This window comes from Cetorhinus maximus, chromosome 7 (genome assembly GCF_964194155.1).
Source record: "Cetorhinus maximus chromosome 7, sCetMax3.hap1.1, whole genome shotgun sequence".
NCBI classification, from domain to species: Eukaryota; Metazoa; Chordata; class Chondrichthyes; order Lamniformes; family Cetorhinidae; genus Cetorhinus; species Cetorhinus maximus.
Genome location: NC_135885.1, coordinates 135,154,656 through 135,172,496, shown reverse-complemented (window position 1 = coordinate 135,172,496; position 17,841 = coordinate 135,154,656). Strand labels below are relative to the sequence as shown.

The 17,841-nt window shown below is 40.0% G+C and overlaps 1 protein-coding gene across 2 annotated transcripts in view; it reads left to right on the top strand.

Moving 5' to 3' along the window:
• Positions 1–17,841, top strand: part of pibf1 (progesterone immunomodulatory binding factor 1) — a 129,469-nt gene that overhangs the window by 54,484 nt on the left and 57,144 nt on the right. For both annotated transcript variants that reach the window (XM_078545990.1, XM_078545991.1), the window contains 3 exons: positions 9,648–9,813; positions 15,390–15,540; positions 17,540–17,630. In XM_078545990.1, coding sequence (XP_078402116.1) covers positions 9,648–9,813; positions 15,390–15,540; positions 17,540–17,630 — 408 coding nt within the window. The remainder of the gene's footprint in view (positions 1–9,647; positions 9,814–15,389; positions 15,541–17,539; positions 17,631–17,841) is intronic.

Here is a 17,841-nt window from a genome sequence, read left to right as displayed (position 1 = left end):
CATCACAGATGTCAGCCTTCAGCCGATTCGATTCACTCCATGTGATAGCAAGAAGAGGCTGAAGGCACTGGATACTACAAAGGCTACAGGCCGTGGTATTATTCCAGCAATAGCACTGACGACTTGTGCTCCAGAACTTGCTGCCCCTTTAGCCAAGTTGTTCTAGTACAGCTACAACACTGGTATCTACCTGGCAATGTGGAAAAGTGCCCAAGTATGTCCCGTCCATTAAAAGCAGGAACAATCCAACCAGGCCAATTACTGCCCCATCAGTCTAATCTCAATCATCTGTAAACCGATGGAAGGAGTAATCAACAGTGCTATCAAGCAACACTTGCTTAACAATAACCTGCTCACTGACACTCAGTTTGGGTTCCGTCAGGATCACACAGCTCCTGACCTCGTTACAGCCTTGGTTCAAACATGGATAAAAGAGCTGAACTCCAGAGGTGAGGTGAGAGTGACTGCCCTTGGTATCGAGGCAGCATTTGACCGAGTGTGGCATCAAGGAACCCTAGCAAAACTGGAGTCAGTGGGAATCGGGGAAAACACTGTTGGTTGGAGTCATACCTAGCACAAAGCAAGATGGTTGTGGTTGTTCGAAGATAATCATCTCAGTTCCTGGACATCACTGCAGGAGTTCCTCATGGTAGTCTCCTGGGCCCAACCATCTTCAGCTGCTTCATCAATGACCTTTCTTCCATCATAAGGTCAGATAGTGGGGATGTTCACTGATGATAGCACAATGTTCAGCACCACTCACGACGACTCAGATACTGAAGCAATCAATGTCCAAATGCAGAACCTGGACAATATCTGGGCTTGAGCTGACAAGTGGCAAGTAACATTTGTGTCACACAAGTGTCAGGCAATGACCATCTCCAACAAGAGAGAATCTAACCATCGCCCCTTGACATTCAATGGCATTAGCATTGCTGAATCCCCCACTATCAACATCCTGGGGGTTACCATTGACCAGAAGCTGAACTGAACTAGCCATATAAACACAGTGGCTCCAAGAGCAGATCAGAGGCTAGGGCTCCTGTGGTGAGTAACTCATCTCCTGACTCCCCAAAACCACCATCTACTAGGAGGTTAACTGTGCAGGATGGTTCTGCTATTCAGTTGCACTATTCAGTTACACACTTTGACATCACAAGTCAGGTGTGATGGAATACTCTCCACTTGACTGGATGAGTACAGATCCAACAACACTCAAGGACAAAACAGCCCACTTGATTGGCACCCTATCCACAAACATTCACTCTCTCCATCACAGACACACAGTAGCAGCAGTATGTACCATTTACAAATTGCACTGCAGGAGCTCACCAAGTCTTCTCAGACAGCACCTTTCAAATGCATGACCGCTGCCACTTAGAAGGATAAGGACAGCAGACAGATGGGAACACCACCACCCGGAAGTTCCCCTCCAAGCGACACACCATTCTGAGCATGGACTGCAGCAGTTCAAGAAGGCAGCTCACCACCACCTTCTCGAGGCAATTAAGGATGGGGAATAAATGCTGGCCTAACCAGTGACGCCCACATCCCATGAATGAATAAAGAAAAAACTATGTGAAAGGGTGAAGCATTAGCAGCAGATGTCTTTCTATCCATCATTTTTTCAATTCTCTCTCTTTCTATCTCTCCGTCTACTTTGCTAAAATTAATCTGCCACTTAGTGCCAGAGGAATATCTTGGTTTATATGCTTTGGAACTCTTGGGTGGGAATATTTGTTACTGTTGGATTTCACAAGGAATGTGTAATAGTAACACATGTTTGAAGCCCTCCAGCACCATTCCTTAATGAATTACAGTGGCATTATGCCAGCAAACTTGAAATTGCTTGGTGGGGGAGGTGGCAGGGAAGGGTATGTGAAGCACTATGACAATGTGCTTTTTTTTTATCGAGGGAAATGGTGGAACACCACAATTGTTGCACAAAGGTGCTGGAGCTTTAAGCCTGAGACACCTTTAATTACATAGATTAAAAGCTTAATAATTGGTTGCAGAGAATGACTACAGCTCGAGTCCCTTACAGCTTAGATTGTTAACATTAATCTAGCGTTGTTACTTCCATTGCCATAAAAAGGGCAGTTACTTTGTGAAAATGAATTGACCAACTTTAAATACTGTTGGTTATCTTCATCCTTGCACAATGTGACTTTTATATTCCCTAGCGCAGACTTGAAGTATAAATATCCATCGGGCTGATGTAATTGAATGAAATAAGGAAAGTAAGTTCTATTTTGTTTTAATAACCTCTCCATCTAATAATATTATTTAGCAGTGATTATGTATTTAATTTATATGGCACAATATAAGTGTGACTGAAACTATTATTGCTGTCAATCCACAGTATTCAGGCAATTCATTAGCAATAGTATCATATTTATGTATAGAATAAAGGCAGCAATAGTATTGTTTCTTTTACAGTTGACAATGAAATTGGACAGCTTAGATTGGTTTACCTTTGGCCCATACTGCTTTTTGGAGTTAAATATCTTGCTTCATGACTCAATTGTTTAAATGACTCTGAATTTAGTATGTCATTCGTCCTCTTAGGGATGAGCTCTTGAGTTAGAAATAAGTTGCAACTAGATGAACACCAGAAGCAATTTGTGTGTCATAATGTGGAATACATTGTAACCTCTCCAGTCCAGAATGCTTGGGACCAAGCCATTTCTGGATCTCGGAGTTTTCTGGAATATAGAACAATGTTAGAATGCCTGACCACAAGTGTGAACCAGAAAACACCATAGGCATAAATATTTATCTAAAACAGAAAACAGTGGTAAAACATTATAAATCAGTAATAAAAATGGTTTTATTTAACCAAAAACTGTAAATTGTTTCTGTTCCCAAAGTACTTTACTAAAATGATGCCAACGATGTCGAGGGCCTGCTCAAAAAAATTCAGAACAACTGGTGTCTCCGCACAATAGATTTCTGGACTGGAGGGGTTGTAATGTACTAAAGTGCTTGTAATAATTCCCCTTAGAGCTAAATATAACTTAAGTTCAAGTAAAATTGTTTCCACATGCTTTGCATAAATAAATTGTACTGAGGATCAACTGAACATCTTTGGGCTCATATAGTCATTCATGACTTGGGGGTTCCTCTTATGCCTGTCTGCTGACTGCTACCCTGTATATACTATGCATTGATACAGCTGTGCATCACCTTCTCACTAAAGCACACATAGGTAAACCATGGTTATTGCTTTGTTTATACATCTTCATTATTAAAACTGATATATTCCTTCTAATATCCCGTAATAAAGATGTGATTTTTGCATGTCTTGTAAATACTACCAATCAACTATCATAAAAGCAAAAAACTGCAGATGCTAGAAATCCAAAACAAAAATAAAAATATCTGGAAAAACTCAGCAGGTCTGGCAGCATCTGCGGAGAGGAACACAGTTAACGTTTCGAGTCCGTATGGCTCTTCAACAGAACTAAGTAAAAATAGAAGAGAGGTGAAATATAAGCTGGTTTAAGGAGGGGTGGAACAAGTAGAGCTGGATAGAGGGCTGGGGAGGGATCTGAAAGGAGGTGGAGATGGAGGAGAGAGTTCATGATCTAAAATTGTTGATCTAAAACTGAAGCTCAACGCAAACTGGAGGAACAGCACCTCATCTTCTGACTAGGCACTTTACAGCCTTCCGGACTGAATATTGAGTTCAACAATTTTAGATCATGAACTCTCTCCTCCATCTTCGCCCCCTTCCCGATCCCCCCCCCCACCTCTTTTTTTCCAATAATTTATATAGATTTTTCTTTTCCCACCTAGTTCCATTATTTTTATTTCCATCCATTGTTTTATCTCTACCTTTTAACCTATTTCGATTCCTTCACCCCACCCCCACTTGGGCTATCTGTACCTTGCTTGTCCTGCTTTCTACCCTTAATTAGCACATTCCTTAGATAATATCACCACCTTCAATACCTCTTTTTCCTTTTGTCTATGACATCTTTTGGCTATCTCCACCTATCACTGGCCCTCTATCCAGCTCTACTTGTCCCACCCCGCCTTAAACCAGCTTATATTTTACCTCTCTTCTATTTTTACTTAGTTCTGTTGAAGAGTCATACGGACTCGAAACGTTAACAATCAACAATCATCCTTGATTTATAAAAAACAAAAAGTTTTCTTGTATTCCTTGAGGAAAGTGAACCTTACAGGATGCAACTTACATAGCATAATGCTTAGACTATGGTTCTCACATAAATAGGGAAACATAGTGAGCAGCATTGTTTAATAAATAATACACCCTTTCAGTATCTTTTAGTAACAAAGAATGCCTAAACATTGCAGATTTGAATCATGAGTATCTTCATTTTTCCAATGTGTATGTGACACGTATATTGTCTGCTTATCCTGTGAGAGCTTTTTTAAAAAAAACACCTGCATTGGTTGCTCAAGTATTTTGTTGTGATAGTTAGATTGTGAACTGAGTGATCTGTACAGGTTGGGCAATTTCTTATCCAATTACCCTTTGTTTGCAAGAGAGCCATTGTAGCTTGTTGCTGCGAAGTAATTCTTGGTTGCTGCCATCTTTAGTAAAATTAAGGTTGTCTTACCTGTACTTTGCAGCTACGGTGATTGGACCGCTTAGTTGATTTATGAAGTTAAATTGTTTAAGAGACTCTGAATTTAGTACTTCATTTCTCTTCAAGACAAGGATTCTGAAATAAGAATCAGTTGCATCCAGAGGAACACCAAAGGCAATTCATGTGTCATAACGTGGAATACTAAAGTGTTTGCAACAATTTCCTTTAAAGCTAAATACAACTTAATTTAAACAATATCGCTTCCACATATTACTAAATAAACCCACCATGAAGGGCTCTATTGTATATAAACTAAAGAGATCAATATAACTGAGCAAGAAGAATGGCTGATAGGCATCTGGTCTTAAGTGCTACACTGCTGAAATGATAGGGAAGAAGCTTAGAAATTTGGAGGAGCAGTCACTGGACATGCAATTTGTATTCCTTCATGGTATCTAGCAGGCAGAAGTGTGGAAGCAGGTTGCCTCCTCAAGTTTGATGCATGATTTGATGCAAAAGTTCCAAAAATAAAATGGAGAGTTGGACCCCCAGTGCCTTGGACAACATTCATTTTTCAACCAACATCACCCAAAATATATTAATTAGGCATTCATCAATTCTGTTAGTGGAATTGTGCTTTGTGCAAAGTGGCTGCCAATTTAGCTTACATCGCAATAATTTGTATGTGAAGTGCTTTGGGACATTTCTAAGAGATGTTATCAGAACTACATAATGCATGTCATTTTAGTTACGTTGAACATATTAGTTGTTCAGCGTCAACATGTTTGAACTATTGACACATACAAATTGAGCAATGGTTGCTCCATTTGAGGTAATTCATGTTTGCATTGCAGAGCTATATTTTTACCCATGCATTGGGTCACGAAGGATTGTTTTCTGATAACAAACCGATGATTTAATTAAGTAATTATTTGTTTCTTCAGACCAAACGATAATGGAATATTTTCACTCTGCAAAAATTGTTTTGACTCATAGAGAACAAATGAATACAGTAAGAGCCCCTGGTTATAACAGTTCCCATTCTTGTTTTGGTATTTGTGGACACTATCATTGTGGTTTGAAGATTTATCTATCATAAATTCCATTTTAAGAGCACAGTTTGAAATGTCAGACTACCTTAGCTCTTTTCACAATAATAAAAGACAAAAATATTTTGAGAAAAACACTTTAACCTCTTGTGATACTAAACAGTTTAATACAGTTTAATTTTCAAATATAATAGTGGATTTACAGTTGCATACTCTCAGTAAATTAGTGGATTATGCACAAGAAGATACAAGAACACAAATAGGAGCATGAGCAGACCATTTGGCCCATCAAGTCTGCTCCACCATTCAATTCAATCGTGTCTGACCTTGGGTTTCATATCCACTTTCCTGCCCAATCCCCATATCCTTTGATTCCCAGAGTCACCAAAAATCTGTCTATCCCAGCCTTAAATGTATTCAACAATAGGGCATAAACAGTCCCTGGGATAGAGAATTCCAAAGATTCACAACTCTTTGAGTGAAGTAATTTTTCCTCATCTCGGTCCTAAATGATCGGCCTCTTATCCAGAGACTGTGCCCCCGGTTTAGATTTCCCAACCAGCGGAAACAATCTCTCAGCGTCTATTTTGTCAAGCCCCTTTAGAATCTCATATGCCTAAATGAGATTGCCTCTCACTCTTCTAAAACTCCAGAGTATATAAGCCCAGTTTACTCACCCTCTCATCATAGGACAACCCCCCTCGGCCCAGGAAATAATTTAGTGACCCTTCACTGTGCCACCTCCAATGCAAGCATATCCTTTATTAAACATGGAGACGACAACTGCACGCAGTGGACTGAATCTTCTTGAGGCTGGAGAGTTGGCGAGAGATCCGTGCTGCCTCTTTTCAGGAAGGTCCATTGAGCCACATACCAATCTGGCAGTGATGCTTCCCTTGGAATCAAGACCCTGTGGCGGAATTTTGCCTACCAAGAGCTGCCGGCCAATTGGAGACCAGAAGCTCGCACTCAGCAGTGCCACTTGGGAGGCCATGGCTGCTGCTGGAAAGACAGACACCAGAGTCCCACAATCGCGGAGCAACCAAGGCTCCAAATAAGTAATGTGGTGGAGTGCTCGTGGGAAGAGGGGTGCAGACGGGACAGCATCAATGGTAGGGGGTTGGCTCTCAGTACCCCCTCCCTCTCTTCCTGATGTCCAGTCCCTCGATCAGGCACTTGAACACCTTTGATCAAAGGAATCCCTGCACCTCTCTCGCCCCCCCCCACCACTCCCTACCCACGGAGATGACAAGCTGGCCACACAGTTTTACCTGTCGTGCACGCCAAATGGCGATAAGATCAACTGCTGCCTGGTCAATACCAGCGGCAGTGGGGTGATGCCCTTAAGTGGTCATTAATTGGCCACTTAAGGGCCTCAATTGGTGGCAGGACAGGAAGGTCAACTATTTACCTTCCCACCCAGAACTTAATTCCGGCAGAGGTGGGGTTCCGGTACGCCACCAAATCACCTAAGTAAATGCCATTCCCGCCTCCAAGATCACCACCAGTGAGAGCACAAGATTCCGGCCAGTATTCCAGATGTGGTCTCACCAAAGCTCTGTATAAATGTAGCAAGACTTCTTTATGCCTGTACACCAATCCCCTAGCAATAAAAATCAACATGCCATTTGCCTTCCTAATTGCCTGCTGTACCAGCATGCTACCTTTCTGCATTTCTTGTACGAGCACACCTGAGTCTCTTTGAACATCAATATTTACAAGTTTCACACCTTTTAAAAAGTATTCTGATTTTGTGATCTTAAGACTAAAGTGAATAACTTCATCCTTCCCCACATTATACTCCATCTGCCATTTTGTTGCCCACTCACTTAACCTGTTTATGTCTCTTTGCAGCCTCTCTGTGTCCTCCCCAGTATGTAAAGTATGCAGTTCTATAAGAACAGGCATGCTGTACTGAGCAGCAAGCAATGTATTATCCTGGTGCTAAGATCAAGCATCAAGCTATATTTGACATTGCTTATTCCTTTAAGAATATCCAAATATAGGGATTAGTCTTTGTACAGTGTGAAATTCGTAGAGCTTTTTTTAATACTTGGTTGTGATTTCGCGAATCAAATCTTAATTTCAATCCTTGAAGGTCTACAGCACACAAAACATCAGCTTCTATCGTTCTCAAAAAGTTGTTTCCTTAAATCTCTTGTGGGCGCGTGGGAGGAGTTGCTAAAAGAATCTGGTTTTATAACTGCTGTGTTAGATCACTATTTTAAAATATTTGACCAAACTGCTTGCTGCAGAATAGCTTTAATAAAAGAAGCTGACGTATGTTAGCAATTTTAATGACGAGAGTAATTTACCACAACATACTTGGGCACAGACTGCAGTTTGTGTGGTCAACAGTTTAACAAAGATACGTTATAATTGTATCACATTTATTGTATGCTTTTTTAATAAATTGTTTTTGCACCAACATACATTTGTTCATAGCTCTTTGAAGTTTTCTGTTTTTTCATGAGCTTTACAAATTTAACATTACAGTACTTGCCCTATTTGCTCCTGGTATTAGAGATGTGCTGTAGTGCAGTAAATACATGCTTTGGATGCCTGTAAATCCTTGGTACAGTTGTTGAGCATACCCAGAGTTTTTAAGCAAGCAAAAAAAAGATTGCTCACATTCATACAATCCAAAGTTTCTGAGCCAACAATGACAGATGCTGTGATACAGCTGAGATGTAAAATGATTTAGGAAATTACTCAAACTGCATTTTGTTCAGGTCAAGACGGAAAAAGGAGCAGCATTTTTGAGATTCCTTTACTATGTCTAGAGATGAGGACCCAGCAATAGCTTGCTGTCGGTGCTCGTTGCCATGAAATCCTTTGATTACGGATCCATAAAACATGGCTTCAGCATTTCATAAAGCGTAGCTCTTCATATGTGTTATGTTAGGAATGCAAGATGAATGGCATTGTTGAAAAGTAGCAAGGATTATTTTTATAACCAAATTTAATATAGTGTGTAAAATAAAAGATAATCCATCAAGACCATAGCTCCCATGGTACAAAAATCAAGTTAAAAGTCACCTTGATAGTATGCGTAAAATAAATTAGTTTTGTAAATGTTTCCAATTATTGAGTTGGCAGGTATTGTTTTTATACTATGTTATGTATAACATATTACCAGGGCCACTGTTAAAGAGTGATTGAAAAAGTGAAATAATATGTAAAATATTATTGGACTGTTAGTGGTATCTTTCAGTGGAAATTGTAAATAATTGATCTTTCTTTATATATGCTGTACATATGTACTCTTAACCTTTTCAAAACTCCGGACAAATATAGTAGTTAGAAGGAAGGTATCTGCAACTCCATATTGTTAATGGTGTGTGGAGCGGGGGAGAAGTTATTAGTTTATTAAAAATGATCACTTATCTGGTATTGACTAAGATACAATGCCTATAGTTTATAAAATCTCACTTGCTATTATATTCTGCTTTGTAATACAATTATGTCACAGTGAAGTTTCTTGTAATTTACTTTGATGTTGTGAATTAACTTAAACAATTTTAACATTTATTAGCCTTGAGGGTTTTTTTGCGTTCCTACTTTTTCACTTTCCCTGTGCACCAACAGACCCTCGTGGGGTATGCTTGCACTGAAGGCTTTAGCCTTCCAATACCTCACCCAAGCGTTCAACTTTCATGTATAGATGATTGTCAACAACCAGATTGTCTGTTGAGATTTCAACCTAGTTTGGTGCTATGCAAGTTCAACCTGCAAGCCAGGTACTTTCTGATTAATGGTCATTGAGATTGAGAGTAAAAGCCCTTGCAGACTTTTTTTTTGCCCTGTCAGATAATGTACACTATGTGCATCCACCCCTGTCAAACTTAAGACAGCTCATTTAGGGGAAAAAAGCCTTAGTTGATCTAGGATACTCCTGGCCTGTGTGTCCTATTTACTACCATTTTGATAACTCATCCCCACTTGGGGGAAGTCTATTGAGAGACTATTATTATAACTTCATGTAAATTGACAAAAGGAGACACTACATATATTTTCCTACCTCTCTCTTACTTTCTAGGTTTAGGCAGATGCAGGTCAACACAGACAGCCGCATATCTGAACTCATGAATCAGACAAAGCTAAAAACATTTGAGGCAGAACGAGCTCAGTTGGTGCAAGAGGAAACAACCAAGAATCTCAAGCAGTGCCAGGTGGAATGTGATAAGTACCAAAAGAAACTTGAGGTAGACTATTTGTTTTTATTTTTATTCTACAACAACCAAATAGTATACATGTTTGGGGGCGGGGGGGATGGGAAATACACAAAGTTAATTTGATTCACTTTTTGCATCGTCCATTTTACTGTTTTACTCCACTGCTTTGCACAGCAGCCCTGAAATTCCTGCACCTTAGATGGCCAACAAGGGCACAAGCCAAGCAGGGCTAGAGGGGCCAGAATTTGTGGCAGGACGCACTTTTGGGTCTCTGCCTCCAGTATTTATATCCCAAAGTTCTGGTGGAGGTGGAAATGCCTTGCACCCATCCCTCTTCTGTCCTGAAGCCATTGCAAGTGATGGAGCTACCTCCCCCTGCCAGTTCTGCTATTAATGTGACCAAATCCAAATACATTTGCATGAAACAGCCATTTGACTAAATTGCCATGGCAAGGGGGTGGGGAGGAGGGGGTGCATATTGCCTCTTTCCCAAAGGTAATATTGCTGTTACGGAAGCAATAACTGAGGAACTTTAACTTTTGGAAAAACGTAACTCCCTGCGAAAATAGCCAGGTCCCCTTCCTCACAATGGAGCAGTTAGGTACAATTTTAACCCCCTTGCCCTTTTACAGGACCGGAGCTGAAGGGGGGCCTTAAATGTGTAAGTGCCAGCACTTTTATGTTATTGACTCCAAACCATGGATTTGGGACCAGGGCCATGTGCAGCCAGGCTGGCAATCAGAAGCCCCACCACGGCAGACTTCTGGCGGTGGGATGGGGTTCGAGAAATTTTCAGCATGAACAATGTCACAGTAGATCCAGTGGCCTTTGTATAATTTTGCTGTGTATTTTGTATTTAAACTCTTTGCACACCCAACAGTATTGACTTCAAATAATGGAATTTTACCCCAAACCAGTGAGACCAAATTCCACGGAACCAAAAGTAAATTTAGTAACATAGCAAGGGGCAGTGCATGCTAAGCTGCATCAGAGCACGACACTGCATCAGAGCACGACACTGCATCACTGACTTAAAACAAAAGCCCAGTATGAATCAATGCTTTCAAGGGGAGGGGGAGAAAAGAGGACAATCTAAGAAAGAATTGCAGCTTCTTTCTTGAACCTTGTATAATATGTCCTGAAACATTTCTGAGTTTATATCAGTGTTGTGGGATTTCTCAGGTACACTCCTTGGGGTCTATTAATTTGCTGAGGGCTTCCTGTCGAATTAGCGTGCACTAGAGAAAACAAGAGAAAGCCATGAGACCCCGGCTGGAGGCGAAGACACAGTTGATTTTATTATCTTTTTTTAAAAAAAATATATACTTTATTCATAAAATATCTGCAAGAACATTATGAAACATTTCAAAATCGCCAACACAAAAAGTGCAACCAGATTCAACTTTTACACATGGATCACGAGGTGCCTCAATACAATCAATGAATGTTACAATCATTTCAATATGATCATTACAGACAATCAGACAGTGCAATGGTATTGGAGTTATCAACATACATCATGTTGCACTCTGAGGTGCTTCAATACAATTATAATACAGTTAGTATTCAATGCATACATTCATTGTGAGCTGTACAGCCCAAGGGGCTCATCGTTGCAACAAGAGATGTGAGCTACACCAGAGTCACATCTAACGAATACAAGCATGTATCCAGTTTTTATAGTAAGACAGCTTCATTCATTGCCAAGGCTAACAATATGCAGAGATTGCTTCCCATTTCATATTAACGATTGTACACAGTCAAGTTCATGTTACAATGCAGCCATAGGTAAACTCTGATAAGTATTGATAGCCTGTTAACGATCAGAGGTGAACTCCGATGAATATTGATAGTCTACTATTGTCTACTTACAGACATCTATCTCTCCTTAACTGCCCTCCCATAACAAGGTTATGGGCGTTCACAATTTTATTTTAAACACACAAAATACACATACAACCCACATCAACGTCTGTCCCTATCTTACACAGATTTACATTATTAACTAGCTCAGCCTATTACCTTTGTTCTCAACTGACCCAGGTTGGCTCACGAGCATCAGGGGTCCGAGCACCGGCACCAAGGAGTTGTCCCTACATACCTTTTTGTCTAGCTAATGTTGGGGGGGACCACCACACGGCCAAGGAACCGTGTTCCCTGACTGAAAATTCCCCACAACAATCGGGAACTGACTACCCCTTTTTTGGAAAATATCTTTAAATATCCTTTCCCATTCCTGAGCAGTCCAGGAGCTCTTCATACGTATTGTTGGAGGTTAGGCTGGAAGGTTCAGGGGTTTGAGAAGATGGTTAGTATTGGAGAAAATAAACTAGAGGTTACCTTTCTTCCCCAGGATGATCCCTGGGTATTGGGTGATTTTGGTAGAGGAAATTGAGGCCTGAAAGCATTTGATGTGTTCTAGCCATATCTGATAATGGATGATTAAACCAGATATGCTCAAATCTGTACCCATTTGACTTGAGGGAGCAAAGGTGTGGGGTCATAACGGGAAAATTAACCTGATACAAGAGCAAAGATTTCACTGGGGACAAGGACAACAAAGGTGGAGGTGAGGATGCGATTGAGCAGATCACGAACTTCAGAAGTGTCATGGCAAATGAAAGGCCAAAGTATAGGTGGTTGAGAGTTTGAAATTGCAGTTAAAAGTGACTTGGGGAGAGCTTTCTTTCAGAGAGAATGCAGGACATGGAAAAAATAACACTCAGCACCAGCCATTAAAATATGGTGGACTTGAATATTTCTAAAGCACCACAATCAGATTGTATAGGTCTGAGAGTTCTTTAAGGAAAATTGTTTTAGCTCATTAGGTAAAACCATGGCACCAGAAGTCTGGAAAGTAACAAATGTTATTCCAATCTTTTAAAAGATCAGAAGCATGATCCTGGGAATTATAGACTGTTACCTTGACTACCACAATGAAAAAAATATATTAGAATATCAATGAAGCTTTTGAGGTGCATCTAATGAGTACAAGCAGTGCTTTCCAGAAATAATTAAAATGTCTGCTCTTCAAAATTACCCACATGCTCTGAAATTACTACTTTATTTCTAAAATTAACAAGTAAAATCTGCTCTTAAAATTTTTTTTAAAACTTGAGCTATTCTGTGGTACCTATAATAGCTTTTCAGAAGTATTAGTCCAAATAATGAAGACAAATAAAAAATTAAAAACCAGTGGTTTACTTAAGGCATGTTGTGCAGGTTTGGAATCCATTGGGAATGGGTGGCGGCCTTTGGTGAATGGATAGTGAATATTGGATGCCGTGCATTTTTTTTAAGCATTTGCTAAGATGTCCCATGTTTTCAATTACATGGTTTGAAATAGATTAATCATTAAAAGTAATTCTTAATCCTGCATTACAGCAGTGACTATGCTTCAAAAAGTAAAAAGTACTTACTTAACTGGCTGTAAAGCATTTTGAGATATCTGGTGGTTGTGTAAAGCATTATATAATTGCAAGTCAGTCTTTCTTTTTAAACTCATTCAAGAGTTTCCAAATCTGTACTTCCTACTGGGCATAGCTTCCAATGAAATATCTCCATTTGTTCACAATGTCCAACTTTTCTGACCTAAATCAAAGCAGCAGCTTTTTCTTTCTTGGTATAAGATGGACCAAGTTAGTAGAATTGAAATATTGTTAATTTATTCAGTCTCCATATGTTGGTAAATAGTTAGTATTCCAATGGGAGAATGCTGCTGGATAATCTACTTTTAAGGCAATCTTGTTCCTTCTTGTACATAACTGTCTTAACATAGCACCTTTAAGACTGTATTCTGAGTCACATCTCATTTTGATATTAGCAAGAGTCACGACTCATACATTCATGCGGAAAAAATACTAATCCATTTAAGCAGAATATTTTATGTGCTTTGTATAGTCCTGGTAGTGTAGGACAGAAGTTTGTAACTGTTGCTTGGAAAAGAGGAATATTCACAGATGTGGGGAGCCATACACCAGGTAGCTCATGTGAGGGTTGGGTGGGGGAAGCACTGGCATGGACTTGAAGGACAAAAAGGCTTCTTTCTGTTCTGTGACATTTTTAAAAGCTTTTACTTTATTTGTGGAATTTAAATTATTCAAGCATTTTTTAATAATTTAAGCTACAGAGGATAACTAGGATGCTTTTTACAACAAAAGAACTCATGAATGGCTGGAGTCTTGTCCTTCACCTGGTAACAAAGTTTCAAGGTACATACTCCATTAAGTACATAAAATTATACGGTAAGGTCTTCAACACAGATGCAACAGAAGTACACTGCAGTTTTCATTCACTCCTATATATGACCCAGCCAAAGAATTATAAATTCACTCTGAAGACTTAATGTAAAAATCAATCCAAAATGCAATTTCAACTCTGATCTCCTCAGTGAATAAGTACCATGCTGTAATATTTTTTGAAGATTCACGGAATTTTTATTGCAATTTTGGCTAACCGTATTCATCCCTGGGTATTTATTTCTGTGTTACAGATGTTGGAGTTGCATAATACATGAAGTTAGGAAATTGAAAACAGTATTTCTCTATAAAATATATAAACTAGATTTGAAGTTTCTGACTGATAATTGAAGCCAAAGTCTACATACTAAAGTAGTAACATTAAAAGGAAGACTTGAGCTCAAATAGCTTATATTTTTCCATATTTATTTGTTGCACACAATAAACGTTATATCATTAAACTTTAAGTGCATGACCTGTCCGCTCTGAATGAGAAGCAAAAAAGCCACAGGCACGTAACCACTCCCCACATTGGGACAATTTCTCAAGCTCATCATATGATAAAGGGTTCATACCTTTTGAATGGCATCCTCCCAAAATGAATTTTGAGTCAGTCGAAAGAGGGAAGCTGCTATTCCCTGGGCAGGGAAAGCTGGAGTTAAACTTCCACCCAAGCAGAAGTGAAAATTTGGTATGCTGTTTCTCACTGGAGTAGCTTCCTTTTCTTTGTCCCCCTGGTCCTCCACTCTCCATACCTTCCTCTCTCCCCCACCCCCTCCTCCTTTGTCCCCTCCCTCTCCTACAGTATCTTTCCCTGTCATCCGCCTCTTCCCATCCCTAACCTCTTCATATCTTTCACCGAACTCTTTTCCTTACTTTACCCATCCCTGCAGCTGCTCTTTCTAACCTTCCCCTTTCTCCCTTCCCTGCACCATCCCCTCCTCTTATCCCATACTCTCATTTTCCAGACTTCCTCTACACCATATTCCTCTTCACTCCATTCTCGATCTCACCCTTCCTTATGCCTCCTCACCCCTCTTTCTCACCATCTTCTCCTGCCTAGATCCAATTATTCCCCTGCCTTCTTTATCTGACTATAAAATGGTTCTTCACTCCTCATTTATAAAGGCACTGGAGATTCGCTGGTTTGTGTAAAATTCCTTGGTGTGTTGATTTAACAGCATAATTAGCCTTTTACAGTCAATCGTTTAATGCCTCTGCTAAATAGCACACAAAGGAATTTTATGTGAGCATGTTAACTAGCAAAAATTGATAATGTTAAATTTTCCATGTAATTTGCCTTTAGAAGTTAATATGTAAAAACAAGTTTATAATTAATTGTGATTTCTTGGATTATCCCCTCAACAGGTTTTAACAAACGAATTTTACAGACTGCAGGCATCAGCAGATAAGCATACTACTGAACTTCAGGCACAAAACTCTGAGCTTCAAGCACGACTGGTGACCTATGAGAAACTAGAAGAAGAGTTGGATGGTGTTATAATGCAATCAGCTGAAAGTAGGTCAACAAGCATAGTTGGGATTAGGCAGAGATTTCTTTGCAGTGTTGTGTAGCAAAATGTAAATGTGTTTATAAAGAACATCCTTACAATTTTGCTACAACGAGGCCAGGATTTTGCCCTCATCGGGCGGGCTCGGTGGGGGCGAGCGGGAGCGGTCCACGATCGGGCCGCGACTGCAATTTCATGCTGGCGGGCCCCCGACAAGCAAAATTCTGCCCCGAGTACACGGAGGACATTTTCCCTGTTTCAGTTTTATCATGAAATGTTAGGGTACAGGGTATAGGTAGAATGCACTTACCAATGTCTATCAGTAGAGTCCAGGAGAATTCAATTGGGAGACCAAATCATATTGCCAACTCTAACTCTTATTGACTGATGAGCTACACACATGTGCTTGGATGCCCATGGCCAATTTTTAATGTTGAGATAGTGGGCAAAAAGATCCATCTTCTCACAACCTTAAAAGCTTTGAAAATTAAGTCCTTAGCAGGACCAGTGGATTTCTGTTTTTTTTTTATCCATTTGCGGGATATGAACATTGCTGGCAAAGCTGGCATTTCACGGCCTGTCCCTAGTTGACTTTGAGAAGGTTCTGGTGAGCCTCTGCTGTCCATGTGAAGAAGGTACACCTACAGTGCTATTAGGTTGTGAGTTCCTGATGTAGACTGAACAACAAAGAAGGAATGGCGATGTATGTCCAAGTTGGGATGGTCTGTGATTTGAAGGAGCAACATGATGATGGTGTTGCCATGCACCTGCTTCCTTTCATCTTCTAGGTGGTGGAGGTTGCAGATTTGGGTGATGCTGCTGACAAAGCCTTGGCAACATGCTGCTGTATATCTTGTAGATCCTATACGTTGCAGCCATGGTGCACTTTGGTGGAGGAAGTGAATGCTTAAGCTGGCTTGCGGAGTGCTGATCAAGCAGTCTGCTTTGTCCTGGATGGCGTTGAGCATCTCAAGTGTTGTTGCAGCTGCACCATCCAGGCAGGTGAAGAGTATTGCATTATAATCCTGAGTTGTTCATTGTAGGTAGTGGAGTGGCTTTGAGGAGCCATGTGTCAATGTGTCATGGAATACCTGGTCATAGTGCTGCTGTAGTAGCCATGGCATTTACAGGCTATTGATCTTGGGGGTTTGACAATGTTAATGCAATTGAATGCCAAGGGAAGACAATTAGGATCTTCGTTGTTGGATATGGTCATTGCCTGGCATTTATGTGGGATAGATGGTATTTGCCACATATCAAACAAGTGTTTTGTGTTGCCCATTTCATGCTGCATGTGGTCATGGACTGCTTTATTATTTCAGGAATTGTGACTAGAACTGAATAAGGTGCAATCATCAGCTAACAGCCCCACTTATGATGGATGGAAGGTCATTAGTGAAGCAGCTGAAGATAGCTGGACCTTGGATTCTGCTCTGAGGAACTTGGGTGGATCTAGTTCACTATTTCAGAGACAGTGAAGTCAGGGAAGGTGGTGGCATAGTGGTATTGTCACTGGACTGGTAATCCAGAGATCCACGGTAATGCCCTGGGGACCTGGGTTCAAATCCCACCATGGCAGATGGTGAAATTTGAATTCAATAAAAATCTGTAATTAAAATTCTGGTATGATAACCATGAAACAATAATCAATCTTCATAGGCATCTGGCCTACATATAATTCCAGACTCTTAAAAATACCCTCTGAACAAGGGCAATTAGGGATGGGCAATAAATGCCCACATCCCATGAACAAATCTAAAAAAAAGACAATCGATGTCCTATTACAACACTCAATGTGGTCAGCTCTGGTTTGTGTGGATCAGTTGAGCCATTGAAGAGCCTCAATTTTTAATGCCCACTAATTTTATATATAAGATCATTCCAAAATCCAAAGATAAATACCTACCGGTAATGAATAGCGCAATAGTTAACTCAAGACTGAAATTTATTTTGATCTTTCAAAGTCTATTGGCATATATTTAGATTCATTTTGTTGCTTTTCCACAGTGGAAAATGAGGATGATGCAGAACGGGTTCTTTTCTCTTATGGCTACGGTGCTAATGTTCCCACAACAGCAAAACGGCGCCTTAAGCAGAGGTGAGAAATTGACGGTCTTCTTCCTTAATGCTATTTCCAGCTACTGAGTATGTTACCACATGAAATAAAAAAGGTGACTGGAATCCATGTATTCTTAAAAGATTTTTGAAGCAAATATTGCAACCTTTTGTCATGAATGCTGAACTTTACAAGATGATTAAGTTTTAAAATGCACTTTTAACTTATAAAGTAAAACAAAATGACATGAAAA